This window comes from Eptatretus burgeri, chromosome 13, assembly GCF_056783735.1.
Source record: "Eptatretus burgeri isolate ZD-2024b chromosome 13, Ebu_testis_v1, whole genome shotgun sequence".
NCBI lineage: Eukaryota > Metazoa > Chordata > Myxini > Myxiniformes > Myxinidae > Eptatretus > Eptatretus burgeri.
Window position 1 is genome coordinate 16,895,245 of NC_140973.1, and position 13,481 is coordinate 16,908,725.

At 45.1% G+C, this 13,481-nt stretch overlaps 1 protein-coding gene across 5 annotated transcripts in view; it reads right to left on the reverse strand.

The window, feature by feature from the left end:
• Positions 1-11,059: 11,059 nt before the first annotated feature.
• SNAPC1 (small nuclear RNA activating complex polypeptide 1) overlaps positions 11,060-13,481 on the reverse strand; it is a 39,477-nt gene continuing 37,055 nt past the window's right edge. For all 5 annotated transcript variants that reach the window (XM_085851346.1, XM_085851342.1, XM_085851343.1 and 2 more), the window contains exons 10-11: positions 12,726-12,842; positions 11,060-12,636 (exon numbers count right to left, since the gene is read on the reverse strand). In XM_085851346.1, the coding sequence (XP_085707472.1) occupies positions 12,596-12,636; positions 12,726-12,842 (158 nt within the window). In that variant the 3' untranslated portion in view covers positions 11,060-12,595. The remainder of the gene's footprint in view (positions 12,637-12,725; positions 12,843-13,481) is intronic.

Below are 13,481 nucleotides of genomic sequence, written 5' to 3' on the forward strand. Positions count from 1 at the left end.
GAAACCCGCCAAGGAGCACGGAGTCGGGGCACAGCCACACGGCCACATCTGAGGCTCGTCCGCCAACGCGTCACGAGGACGCGGGTAGGACCCACCCGGTCTCGCGGACCTGGCCGCTCCTTCAGGTCACGCGTGCATATTGGCCTACAGGCCCTTCTGCCCCCTTGTCAATGAGGGTGGCTTCTTTCCTTTGCTTTTGAGTAAATGTGTGTTGGCGCCGTCTGTAAAATTGAACTGGACAAGTGTTGCCGTGTGTGCGCGTAGTCGGTAGTAACTCTGCGTCATTGTTTCTTTTGTTGTAACTGCTATATGTGCATTTTGACTGTTTGGCTGTATATGTGTGCTCTCCGTGTGTCGCGTAATAAATGTGCATTGTGTGAACTGTTTTCCCGTTTCGCTTCGTCTTTTCTTTATTGACCCTCCATCCTGCTTCACGTAAATGGTTTGTAGTGGGCTTAATACGCCCGATAATTAATCGGAAGCGTCGAGGCCGACGATAACACCGCTCGGTTATCACTGTAGCACGGAACGGACCGCTTAAGCGGTTCGTGTCCGGAGTCGGCGTGTGGTGTGGTGCGATCGCCCGGTCGACCATTCGCGCAGGTACTTAGGTAGATCGAATTTGGCGAGCGACCCTATCCTGCGCGGGTGGGCAATTGGCACGATCGTGGTGAGGTTAAACCCCAACCCGTGACTAGTTCCCGGCGTTGGTCAGAGAGGGTCACGATTGAATTGTCCGTTCCGGTGGGCGAGGCGGCCACCATTCGAGTCGAGCGGCCGATCGCATGCCGGCAGGCGCGAATTCGCAACAATATATATATATATATATATATATATATATATATATATATATATATATATATATATATATATATATATATATGACCTGTCTCATATTTTCAAGATGGCCACCATTTTAATATGAAAAATGGCTATTTTGCAGTTCCACTGATCACTTCGATTAAGAAATTGAATTTGATGAACCCTCAAATATTAATACTATGTACAATAATAGTCAATGACGGCTGAAGTAACTTACTTGAAATGATCAATGAATTGATGATTATATTTGAATACGATTTTTACACAAATATATCCGGATACATGTGGATAGTTGACTATGACTTTGGGTTATGTCTTAAAGTAAGTATGAACATGTATATGATTTTTAAATTACCTTTTATTTTTAGGCAAACAAATATTAACTTTGTTAAGGATGCAATGTTCAACATTATGTTCAGTCTTCGTCATCGTGATTAGCAGCTACTGCCCTTGGCTGTTCGTTACAACAGTCTGATCCAGCATTACAACCGCAAAACATCAAACATGACATCTGTGCTGCCACACAACCACACCTCCCGGTGGAACATGGCCGGCTGGTGGAGCATCCACACTTGATCAGCTGCAGAATGGTGACTGGTGCAGCAGACACATCAGGTGGAAGTGTGGTTGGACACAACGTCGCACCGTCCTCACCTTCTTGCCATCCATACTTGATGGGATCCAAGTTCGAAGGGTCTGACTGAGTGGCCGATTTCCATATAATGACTTGATGATGAGCACGATGTACATGTCGAACAAAGGCATCATGCGATGGGGGCAACGACTTCAATTTCGGAGCAGAGGTAATCTTGGAGTTGGCCATCTTAGACTTCCACAACTGATACCGGTGTGTGGACATATCACCTTCGAATTTGGAACCATAACAGGCAGCAATGAAGGTAGTTGCCTCAGATATCATCTTTTCCTCATCTGCTTCCAGCTGACCAAGTAAGGTGGGATGATGTCTGCCCATTAGTACTTTCAGCGCTGTGGCCTTTACAATGTCAAACAAATACGACACAGTATCGCATCCGGTCAGAGCATGTACAGCAGGCAGATATTTGGCGATGCTTTTGTGTTTAAGTACTCTTTTGCGAAAGGCTCCATTCGCCCTCCCAGCACATGGACTCTCCATGCTGACATCCACAGTCATCTTTTCCTCGAGGTAGAAATGAATCAACAGGACAAAGACATCTGTATCGTCACAGACCACTTTGATGTCTGAGTCACCACTGACACCTGACACAATTCTAACTAAGTGATGAATGATGATGACATCTGCTTCTTCATGGTGTGTTTTCAGATCCTGTCTCTGGAGAGTGGAATTGTTCCATACTTGTACTGGTGAAGGATCTTTTCCGGTGATCACCAGTTTGGTCTGGTTGTCCACAATGTGGGTCATCAGATACTGACAGATCAAATCGATCAGTTGTACTTTGTTGTAGGCTACATTTAGAACCACTTTTTGCGCTGGAAGTGTTGTGTGTAAGTTGAGTTGATGTTTTCGACTTGAATCATGACCTGCGCGACTGGATCTCGTCATTTGTTTCGTGCTGATTTTGATGTACCTGTCGAAAATCAGGTATACGTCACAACACTCCAGGTGGTATTTGATGGTTCCCATGAAGTTGATCACATAATCCTCAACTGTACCATTTGTGGGCCAATGTACAGTCCATAACATGGCGCATCCATCGATGATGACAGCATCTGGAACACCTTGGATTCGACTTGATTGCTCAACTTGGAGTTTCGTCTTCAGGATTGCTTTCGACTGAGCCCGCATCGCACCGCTCTCATCAAACAAGGAGGCTGGAACAGGGGATAGTTCATAAGAGAGGACATCCTTGATATCCACATCCCTGTATTGTTGAAGACATATGACTCAGGTGTAGATCAATTCGGTATCATATACTGGCCTTCCATCCAGCTTGATGCTCTTTTTGGTCGAAGTCATCAGGGTCACTTTCTTGGTGAGTGTCTTGTTGAAGCTTGTTGGCCATCCAGATTCAAATTCCACCATCTGTTGTCATCCAATCTTGAGAGAATCATCAACGTTTACCTTGTCTGTCGCATGAAACATGTTAGTAGACACCAAAATTGTGTGTGTAAGTGCATTATAAGTGAAGATATAGCCCAAAACAGAATTTATCGAAATTCGGTGGTGGCCATTTTGTTTTTCGCCTGTAAAAAAAATTCCTCAAGGGTGCGAGTCTGGCACCCGTCTGATTCTGATTCAGGATAGCCCAGAGATGATGAATCAACCAAAAAAACTTCATAAGGATGCTAAAGCACGCTTTGCCCTGAAATGGCTGTTTAGCATCTTGATTATGGTATATTGTATGTATGACAAAAACTTCAAAATTGATCACTTGGCATTTTACATCACAAAAACATTGCAGTATGGTCCAGCAAGGCCAAACATGGTTACAGTATGTCCCAAAAATGGTTTTCAGGTGTACGATGTGTCCCAGAAAACATCACTTTGTGGAAAAATTCAATTTTTAGCATTTTATCTCACAAAAACATTGCTGTTGGTCCAGCAAGGCCGAATATGGTTACAGTATACAGTATGCCATTTTTTTAAAGTCTACAGGGTGTTTCAGAAGAAAGTATCACTTTGTGGAAATAGCACTGCTTGAAATTGCTCACCACAGGTGGGCTGATGCTCATTACAAATGAAAAATGAAGGAATTCTAACCCTCATTATTCCCCCTCTTATTCTTCCTTCCCTCCTTCTTCATCCTCATCAAGATTTTACTTGCAGCTTTCAGATCCATTCAGGATCAATGCATGCCAACACTGATGAACTTTACTGATCAAATTTGGCGTTGGGAATAGAAAGAAAGATGCATTTTGTCAATTATTTATCAATCCATGTTATCGGCCTCCTAAAAAGTCCATTCAAATCGGTCAAGTGAGGAAACTGAGTGAGGTTTAACCCACTCGAACACAGAATTCCTCATTTCACCCGACATGGCTACCCAATGTAAGATGAGATGCTGAGAAACCAAGTGAGGATTAAATCCAAATGTAAACATTGCATGGAGGCATGTCAAGGCAAAAGAGCATAATTGTATTTATTTTTCGCCAAAAATTCAACAAACTAGAATGCCGCTCGCCACAGCGCATACCTCCACCAGGCTGAACAGTTTACGTTTTGTATCCCACTGATAGGCTTGATCTGCATTCAGATCTGAACCAAAATCTAATCACCTTATTCTTGTCACCAAACCAACTCATCCACCAAGTCTTGCCATAACCCATCCACAACTTCTTGAAATATCATTATATATATATATATATATATATATATATATATATATATATATATATATATATATATATATATATATATCAGGTCAGGTATGGGAGCATGTGCCAGAACAGCGCGTCGCTGCGTCCACTTTCCGCCGGTACTCCAGGGGCCTCCGTCTGGCCATCCCCCAGGCAGATGCCAGGCCCATCCTCATCTCCTTGAGATGATGGTCAACCTGCTGCAACCATGAGGCATGTGGTCGGCCCACTGGCCTCCTCCACTCATGAGACTCCCTCGCTGAGAGAATCTGGTAAGCAGGATCAGCGTCAGGAAAACGAGCCACATGTCCATACAGCCGCAACTGACGCTCACGGACTATGCAGGTAACAAATCTCATCCGAGTCTCTCTCAGCAACCGCTCGTTGGATACAAAATCCGACCAGCGATAGCCAAGGATTCTCCGAAGAGACCTGGTACCAAAGGAATTAAGTCTCCGTCTCAGATCCTTGGTCAGAGTCCAAGTCTCGCACCCATAGAGCAAGACTGGAAGTACCAAGGACCTGAAGACTCGGACTTTCGTCCTCCCGCACAGGTACCGGCAGCGCCACACCCCATGATCCAGTGAATCCATGACTCCCCAGGCCCGACCCAGACGTCTATTGACCTCTGACTCGCAGCCAGCAGAGACATGAATATCACTGCCAAGGTAAGTGAATCTCTCCACGACCTCAACATCCTCACCACAAACAGACACAGACAGGACAGCAGCATCCAAGATGTCACCGAAAGCCTGGATCTTAGTTTTGACCCAGGAAACCCGTAATCCCAGCGGCTCCGACTCCTCATTCAGCACCTCGAGGGCCCCCAAAAGGATGTCTAAAGTCTCCGCAAAGATGACTGCATCGTCTGCAAAATCAAGGTCCGAGATCTTGACATTCCCAAACGATGCACCGCAACTTGATCTCTCCGACATCCTCCCTAAAATCCAGTCCATACAAGTGCTGAAAAGTGTGGGGGCAAGTACACATCCCTGACGAACTCCAGTAACAACTGGAAATAAGTCAGAGGTGGTACCACCACACTTCACAGCACTCTCAGTACCAGAGTAGAGTTCAGACATCAGATCGATCAGTTTTGGTGGCACCCCACGAAGACCAAGAATCCTCCAGAGGACATCCCGATTCACTGAATCGAACGCTTTACAGAGATCAACATAGGCTGCAAGCAGCCCCTGCCGAAACTCTCGTCTGCGTTCGGTGAGGACACGAAGTGCAAGGATACGGTCAATCGTTGACCTCTTTGGTGTAAAGCCTGACTGCTCTGGACGCTGGTGCTCAATCAGATGGTGGCGAACCCTATCAAGAATTATCCGAGCAAAGACCTTGCCCGGCACTGAGAGCAGCGTCACCCCTCGGTAGTTGTTGCAGTCTTGGCGATCACCCTTCCCTTTCCAGAGAGGGACAACAAGGCCCCTCTTCCAGTCAGTTGGGATGATGCCTGTGTTCCAGGCAGAGCACAAAACTGCATGCAACGACACGAGTGCAGCATTTCCACCAGCCTTGAGAAGTTCGGCATGGATGCCACAGATCCCTGGAGCTTTGCCCCGTTTCAACTGGTTCACCGCAGCCCGTGTTTCCACAAGCGAAGGTGGACCACAGTTGATTTGAGGGTCAGCAACAGGGATTGTAACATCCTTGACGTCCAACTCGACAGCTGGGGGATCAGCCTGGTACAACAGCTCAAAGTAACCGGCCCAGCGGGCCTTCACTTCAGACTCCTCTGTCAAGAGCCTACCACTCTCTGCTCGAACTGCAGTGCTCCGAGGGATGGGCTTGGATGAACGTAATGCGCGAATTCCCCTGTAAGCGGGACGAGAATCACCTGTCCACAGGTGATGCTCTACCCCTCACAGATTCCTCGCACATAGGCCTCCTTGTCCACCCTCAGTGCACGTACAGTTTTACGCCTCAGCTCCCTGAACAGCTCAGCTCTGCCATTCAGCCTGGCCCTGCGACTCTGGTCAATGGTATCCAGTGTCCCTTGAGAGACAAAATTCTTCTTTGCCCTGCGGTGAGCTCCAAGGCATCCACCGGCAACATCAAGGACGGTGGTCTTGAAGGCGCTCCACAACTCTTCAGGACCCCCCAAAGCACCCAGACCCCCCAAGTGTCCACTCAGCCTGTTCGCAAACTCCTCAGCTACTCTCTCATCCCTGAGCTTGGCAACATCCAGCCTAGGCTGGGATGGTGCCATTCTCCAGGATTTAAGGTGCAGCTTTAGAGTTGCTACAACAAGCCTGTGGTCAGTATTGAGGAACTGAGCACTCCGGTAGACCCTGCAGTTCTGGATCAGCCTCCAACGACCGTCAATGAGGACATGGTCAATCTCCTTTGCCACACCGCCAGCGTTGGAATACCAAGTCCAGCGATGAGCTTCTGGGCGCTGAAACCATGAACCAGCCACCCTAAGTCCATGACTTCTTGCAAAGTCAAGGAACTTAGTGCTATTCTGGTTCATAGTTCCTGACCCATGGGGACCAACACACACCTCATAACCATCCCTATCAGTTCCAGTCGATGCATTGAAATCCCCCAAGACTAGAAGTGTATCTCGTCTGGGGCACTGATCAACCACAGACTCGAGTGTGGCGTAGAATGCATCCTTCACGGTGAGATCACTCGCCTCAGTCGGAGCATAAACAGAGACCAGGGAAATGACACCTAAGGAGTGACGAATCCTTAATCTCATAATACGCTCGTTGACCGGTGTTACCTCAATTATCATTGGGGTCAGCTTATTGGACACAGCTACAGCAACTCCTTGGGTATGGTAACCATCAGAGCGACCAGACCAATAGTAGGTGTAACCACCCACCATTATCTCGCCGCAATCCGGTCTCCGAACCTCAGAGAGAGCTGCAATCCCGATGTCCAAACGCTTGAGCTCAGATGATAACAGAGACAGGTGATCATCCTCTCTTAGGGATAGGACATTCCAGGCACCCACCCGAAGGGACCGCCTCAGGTTAACCCAAGGAGACCGCCGTCTGGTGGACGACACCTCAGCACCACTCCGACACACTCTCCCGCAATCTGACCCAGGGATGTTACCCCGTGGTTTCCCTCCGATCAAAGATTGGGGGTCCCGAAGGCTTTGCCCCAATCCCGTCATCCGGTGAGCTGCCCTGCGAAGGGAAGCTGCACAGGAGGTACTCCCACGGAGTGGGTTTTCAGATTTTTTTGCGTTTTTACGTTTTGCGGAATGAAGGGTTTTACGGTGGCCGGAGTGCAAATCCTGCCACCAACCTCCTAATAAGAAGTAACCCAACTACAGGAGGACGTCCGCAGACACAGTTGGGCACTAGATATGGATGGCCGTTGGCTCACAAGGAGCTCCTCCGCCCTTTGACAGGTTTTGTTTTTAATCCTGCTGGGTGTCCATATCCAAACACCCCCCTCACCACAAAACCTGGTGGGGGAGACGGTTTAGTCGCCGACAACCCGACCATGGAACAGGTTAGTACAGGTTTACATGGTACCTGTAGCAGGTCACAGATCGAACCTGACCTGACATACATACATATATATATCTAAAAAAATGTATATATATATATATATATATATATATATATATATATATATATATATATATATATATATATATATATATATATGTAGTTTTTGGCCCCATCTCTCAATGGTGAAGAATCACTTTAAAAAAAAAAACTAGAATGGCACTCGGTGAAGCACATCATCTCACTTCGCATGCTTATTATGAACAAAAATATCATCGTTAACTGAACAAGCTACTAGTATGGCCCAGATACCCGTATCATTCACGCACCCACCTTATTATGTCACATACATTGCCATTATCCATAGCTTTATTTATTATTCATCGATTAGTAGGATATTTAACAACCACTTTTATGCACATTAAGGCTAAATTGCATCAATGAAGATGAATATGAAAAAAAAATTCAAATTATATTTCTCATGGCGAGTCGATCATACGTATGAAGTTTTGCATCGATCTGTTAAGCGGTTCTGAAGAATAGACGTTTTTCTTTTCAATCCAATATTGCCACCAGACCATGTGAGTGATGACATCATAAATTGAATTCTTTACTAACATTAGGTCATAGATATGAAGTTTCAGATTTTTTGGATAAGGATTTCGATTCAACCACCAAAATTGGACCAATTCATCCTCGTCACACACCCAACCTGTCCACCAAGTTTTGGCCGAATCGGTCCGTAACTTTTTGAGATATCCTGCTCAAAGACAGACAGACAAACAGGGGTGAAAACATCACCTGCGTCCACCTTCGGTGGTGGAGGTAATAACAAGTAGTGATGAAATGGATACTCCAATGTCCAAACATTGCTCCTGCTGCATCCACCAGGCATGTGCCAGGTCTTGCATTCCTGGCAGATGGCCCATGCACACACATGGCATACCTTGCAAAGGCTCGATTTGTTCCGGGTATTTTAAGATTCCGTTTTCTGAAAACTTGCCTTTTATTATACCATAAGAAATGACTTAACAAAACAAAAATGCTCTTAATTCAACGTCCTTAGTTCTATTCGAAGGACAGTTTCACGTAAATAATCTCTGGATTAATTCTCCTGATCAGAATCCTGCATTGGCCAAAGTAACTACGTTTAAATTCCAACCTTTGACTGCAGGCACGAGAATAATCATAACATTCCAGAGGCTGTACCACTGCTATCTGGGCTGGCAGGATGGCCTCAGCCATAGGTATGCACACTAGCCTCTGAGCTGCATAGCCTGGGTTTGAATCCCGACCCAGCTATAAACTGTTTTACAGGCAGGGTGATTCATCAAAATGTGTTCCGTTCCTTGGATGGACGTTAAACTGAGCATACTGTCTGCTGGCATTAGTTGGTGAACGTTAAAGATCTCACATTGTCCTTCACGAAGAATATACGAGCTATCGCCTGCACGGCGGTAGCAAGTGGTCTTGTAGGTGCCTCAAAACCAAGTTATACCACTTGCTATATTTGAGTATGGTGGAGTATGCTATATTTGAGTATATCTGCACGACAAACAAATTGACCAAGTGGTTCACATGCTTCATGGGAACGGCCTTCTTCGGTTTAGAAAGGAAACCTACACATAACTGCTCTGGAATGCAAAAGAATGACCTTGTATATCCTGTTGGATGAAAACCAAAATTTAATCTGATATTCATGGACATGCAAAAGCAAACACATTATTTTCCAAATGCTCTCCACATTCATTTTATACTCTCCCATCATAAACGAATGCATGATGTAGACATTGTCCATCCATCAAACAGGCTTGTAATGTCACCAAACATGTCTCCACTGGAGTAATGAAGGATCAACCCACGTTTGGAGCAAGTCTGATCATGTTTTGACCGAGGATGTGGATTTCACTGTTATTTGTAGCCTATCTCACCCCGCAGCGCTTACTTAATAAACCCAGAGTACAAATAAGGAAATGTCTGATAAATTCGTCCCAATATAGGAAGTAATCAATGGATTGAATCAACTTAAGGTTGATAAAGTGTTTGTCATGGAAACCAAGGGGAAGGCTGACCTCTTTTGTGCCGACGAAGGGATAACTCAGACAGGATTCCCCAACCATGGGCTGGCAGGATGGCCTAGAGGTATGCACACTCACCTGAGAGCTGTCTGGCCTTGGTTCAAAACCCGAAACAGATATAAACTGTGTCATACTGGTGTCTTACAGGAAGGGTGATTCATCAATTTCTGTGCCGTCTATTGGAAGGATGTTTAGCTGTGTTCTCATCTGTTCGCACGAGACCAATTTGTAATTGAATACAACTCAAGACCGATTGGTAAATTTGTACTTTAGCCAGGATGCTGACGATAACTCGTCTACTCTTCGTGAAAGACACCATGGTATCTCCAACGTCCATCAACTAATGCTGGCAGATGGGACAACCAGCTTAACGTCCTTCCAAAGAATGGCACACACATTGATTCCTTGCCCTGCCTGCAAAACACCAGGATGAAGTTTATAGCTAGGCTGGGTCGGGATTCAAACCCAGGCTAGACAGCTCAGAGGCAGGTGCGCATACCTCCAGGCCATCCTGCCAGCCCAGACCCCCAAACCAAATGGAACTCATTACTAACCATGAATGAATCATACCTGTTGTTGAATTTCAAAATTCGACCAGATTCATTTCACTATCAATCTTTATTCGAGCAAATATGGTACATACATTAAAAAGGTATGTGGTCGAGTTCCTGAGCCCTTGTCTAAAAGATGATCAAATTTCATTGGAACAGCTTTTGGTTCGACCAAGTGAAATTCCCCTTCATGTGATACGAGAGACAGGATTCAAGTTAAAACAGCAGAGCATCATCTGAATTTCTGATTCAAGCTACAGCTGCTAAACAATACTCTCTGTTTTATAGGAAAATTTATGATTATACAAAAAACAGTCCCAAATAAAATGTCTTTATTACAAATTGATTAATCAGCGATTGATTGTTCTTCAGAGTAAGACAAACAAATAAGCAAATAAATAAAAGCAAGACAAAAATGGACAAGTTCTACATTCTAAGCTCTGACCGCATCTTCTAATGGATGCGGACATCACGGACTTGTTAAAATTCTTGCGTTTTCTCACGAGATCAATCTCGGTCCAGTACGAGCACTGATTTCCCTCCTCCATTTTGCCAACGATAATGTATTTGCACTTCTCGGGTATAATTCATTCGGGTTATAACATAACCGGCAGGTGCAAGCCCGATTGAACGCCGTCTTGTTTAAACAGAATATTTGCACACAAATGATTTCAAATTGCTTTCAGCGTCTGACGCATGTATCATCTCCCCAGGGTGAGCGTGCTATTTATTTACAGAGGATGGTTGTAGGCCAAGATGGCAGGCAGAAAAAGGGAGGGCGCCGTGCCAAGAGGTTATGGAACGGCGGTTCAGAAACTCAACATGTGGTCATCCGGAAAGCAGAGCTGGTGAGATGATTTATTCGGTTGCGATGCCAATATAAACAATATTGTAATTACAGAACAAAATACCACTTTGGTGAAACGCATGTGCATCTAATGAGCATACACAAGCAAACAAGCAAACAAAAAGGCAAATTACTAAGTGTATAAGAGGGGAGTGGGGGTCCAAAGGGAGGACTTGATGTATAAGAGGGGAGCGGGGTTCCAAAGGGAGGGCTTGGCGCGGGTCAGATGCAGGGCTTAAACCCAGGACCTAGGGCTGCAGAGGTGATCGGATGCCTTGGGCTAAAGCTTAAGGCAGAAAGCTTCTTTCAAGCGATGCTAGGGAATAACAAAAGCGGAGCGAGCCTGCGCTGTTCTACAATCCATAATACAAGCATTGCGTGGTACCTCCAAGGAAATCACAAGCGGCAGGGCGAACCTGACACCTCTCTATAGGCCTATGCAGCTGCAAATACACGACTGCCGCCCCCCTTCCCCTCCCCCCTCCACCCATATAAAAACCTCATTGCTGCAGCATCTGGATCTTTTTAAAGCTGATGTCGGAAATTGTTTGTTCAAAGACTTTACTTGTCTGTGTGTAGCGTTCTTACTATTGAACACCGCTCGAGACCGAATTTCTGGCTTGTCCTTAGAGAGCATTTTGAGACGTCTACCACCAGCGGCATGCCCCCTCCCCCCTTGCTTGAATTACAAAATGCAATCCGAGCTGTGCGGCTTCTCCTTTCAAATCCAATGGGAAGATGATTTACTCAAGTATGTGTTGCTATCTTTTGTCTACAGCCATAACTGGCATCAAGTGTTTGAAAGGGTCAGATTTAAAGCACTTCCAAGGAGGAGTTCCATGTACTCACTGCAGGAATTTATGATCTCTCGGGTACTGTGTTGTCTGTGCTTCAGCAAATGCTCCATTTTTCACCATCATATAACCGCGACCGGCTTGGCAACCACGGGCCATTACAACGATGCCAAACGATCGGTAAGCATCGGTGAACAGCACTCGAGCGATCAATACATGTTTAATTATTCACACACAGGAATAGACAACATGCAAAATGAACATCGATTTGAAACTTACGATTCAAAAACAAAACGACGAAATAAAACTATTTAGTGCTTCAATAAGGTCTGCTTGTTAGTGAAACGGCTTGTTAGTGGAAATTCTGAAAAATATTTCGTAAGAATATGGTCAAAAAACATCCTGTTTTAGATCACTGCGGTTTTATATCTTGGGAAGGATGTGGCGCCATCTGCTGCTGAAGATATTTCAGAATAATAAAAAATTTGCCGAAATGTTAAGACACACTAAATGTTGACAGGTCTGACACACAAGAAAAAGGGAGGCAGAGACAGGAAGGGGGAGGGGGCGAGGAAGAGCAGACAGAAGGGAACGAACAAGGGGGCGTGGAAGACCACTCGGACTCGGAATAGTTGTTGTCGGAGGAGTCAGAGTCGTAACAGAATAAAAATTGAACTGAAGGTTTTTATTTCCGGTTACCAGAAACTTTTGTTCACCGTTCAAAATCAAACTACGTCTTCTTCCTCTTCCTTTTCAATGATGTCCTTTCTCCTGAGAACAACATCGGATCGACTTTTTCACTCCACACCAACATCATGACACATGAGACGATCGATGCAATTTCTGTGAAAACAACTCACGTTTCCCTTTATCTGGTGGGTCCTTTGGATTCTCCGGTTCTTCCACAATCACAGGCATCGTCACGAATGCAGGATTTAATTCCGCTGGCTCAGGTACCTCATACGCCGGGCTTTGCACTGGGGTTTGTGGGTTCAGTGTTAATTATGAACCTCAGCACCACAAAGAAAGCACACAATGCACTCATAGACAGACAAGAGAGAAGACTAAAAATGGGTGTTAGAGGACTTCACAAAAAAGTAAGTCGGTGGGATTACAAAAGACAAGTGAATAAACAATATAGCCATTCCAAGCGTTAGGCAAGAAAAAAAAAAGTGTCAAAGCAAACATCAAAATCTTCAAATGGCATGAAGGAAAGTGTATTTTGTTTTCAAAGTTACCAAATCTAGTCAAACAGAAATGTTAAGTTGATACAATAGTGTGAAAACTTGGTAGTGGGAATATTGTTTTGTTTTCGTTCCAATTTCTGATTTCTAAGCTCGTATTGTTTGAAGGGACTTACCTTGTATAAGTTTGCTTGCTTGCTTTATACGGCTTTCTTTGGCTGGAAGAGCAATGGGGTTAATTTATTGAAATCCTAGTCACCTGGGGTAATGTATTAGGTGAGAGCTGATTGGTTATTCCCTCCAACTACGGGTGAGCAACGTGATTGGGTTATACAATGGTGGAATGTAAGACCCGTCGCTTCGCTGATAGGAACTCCAATGTTTGCGTAATTGCTAAAAAAAAAAATTAGGCGGTGCATAGCACTGGCCTAA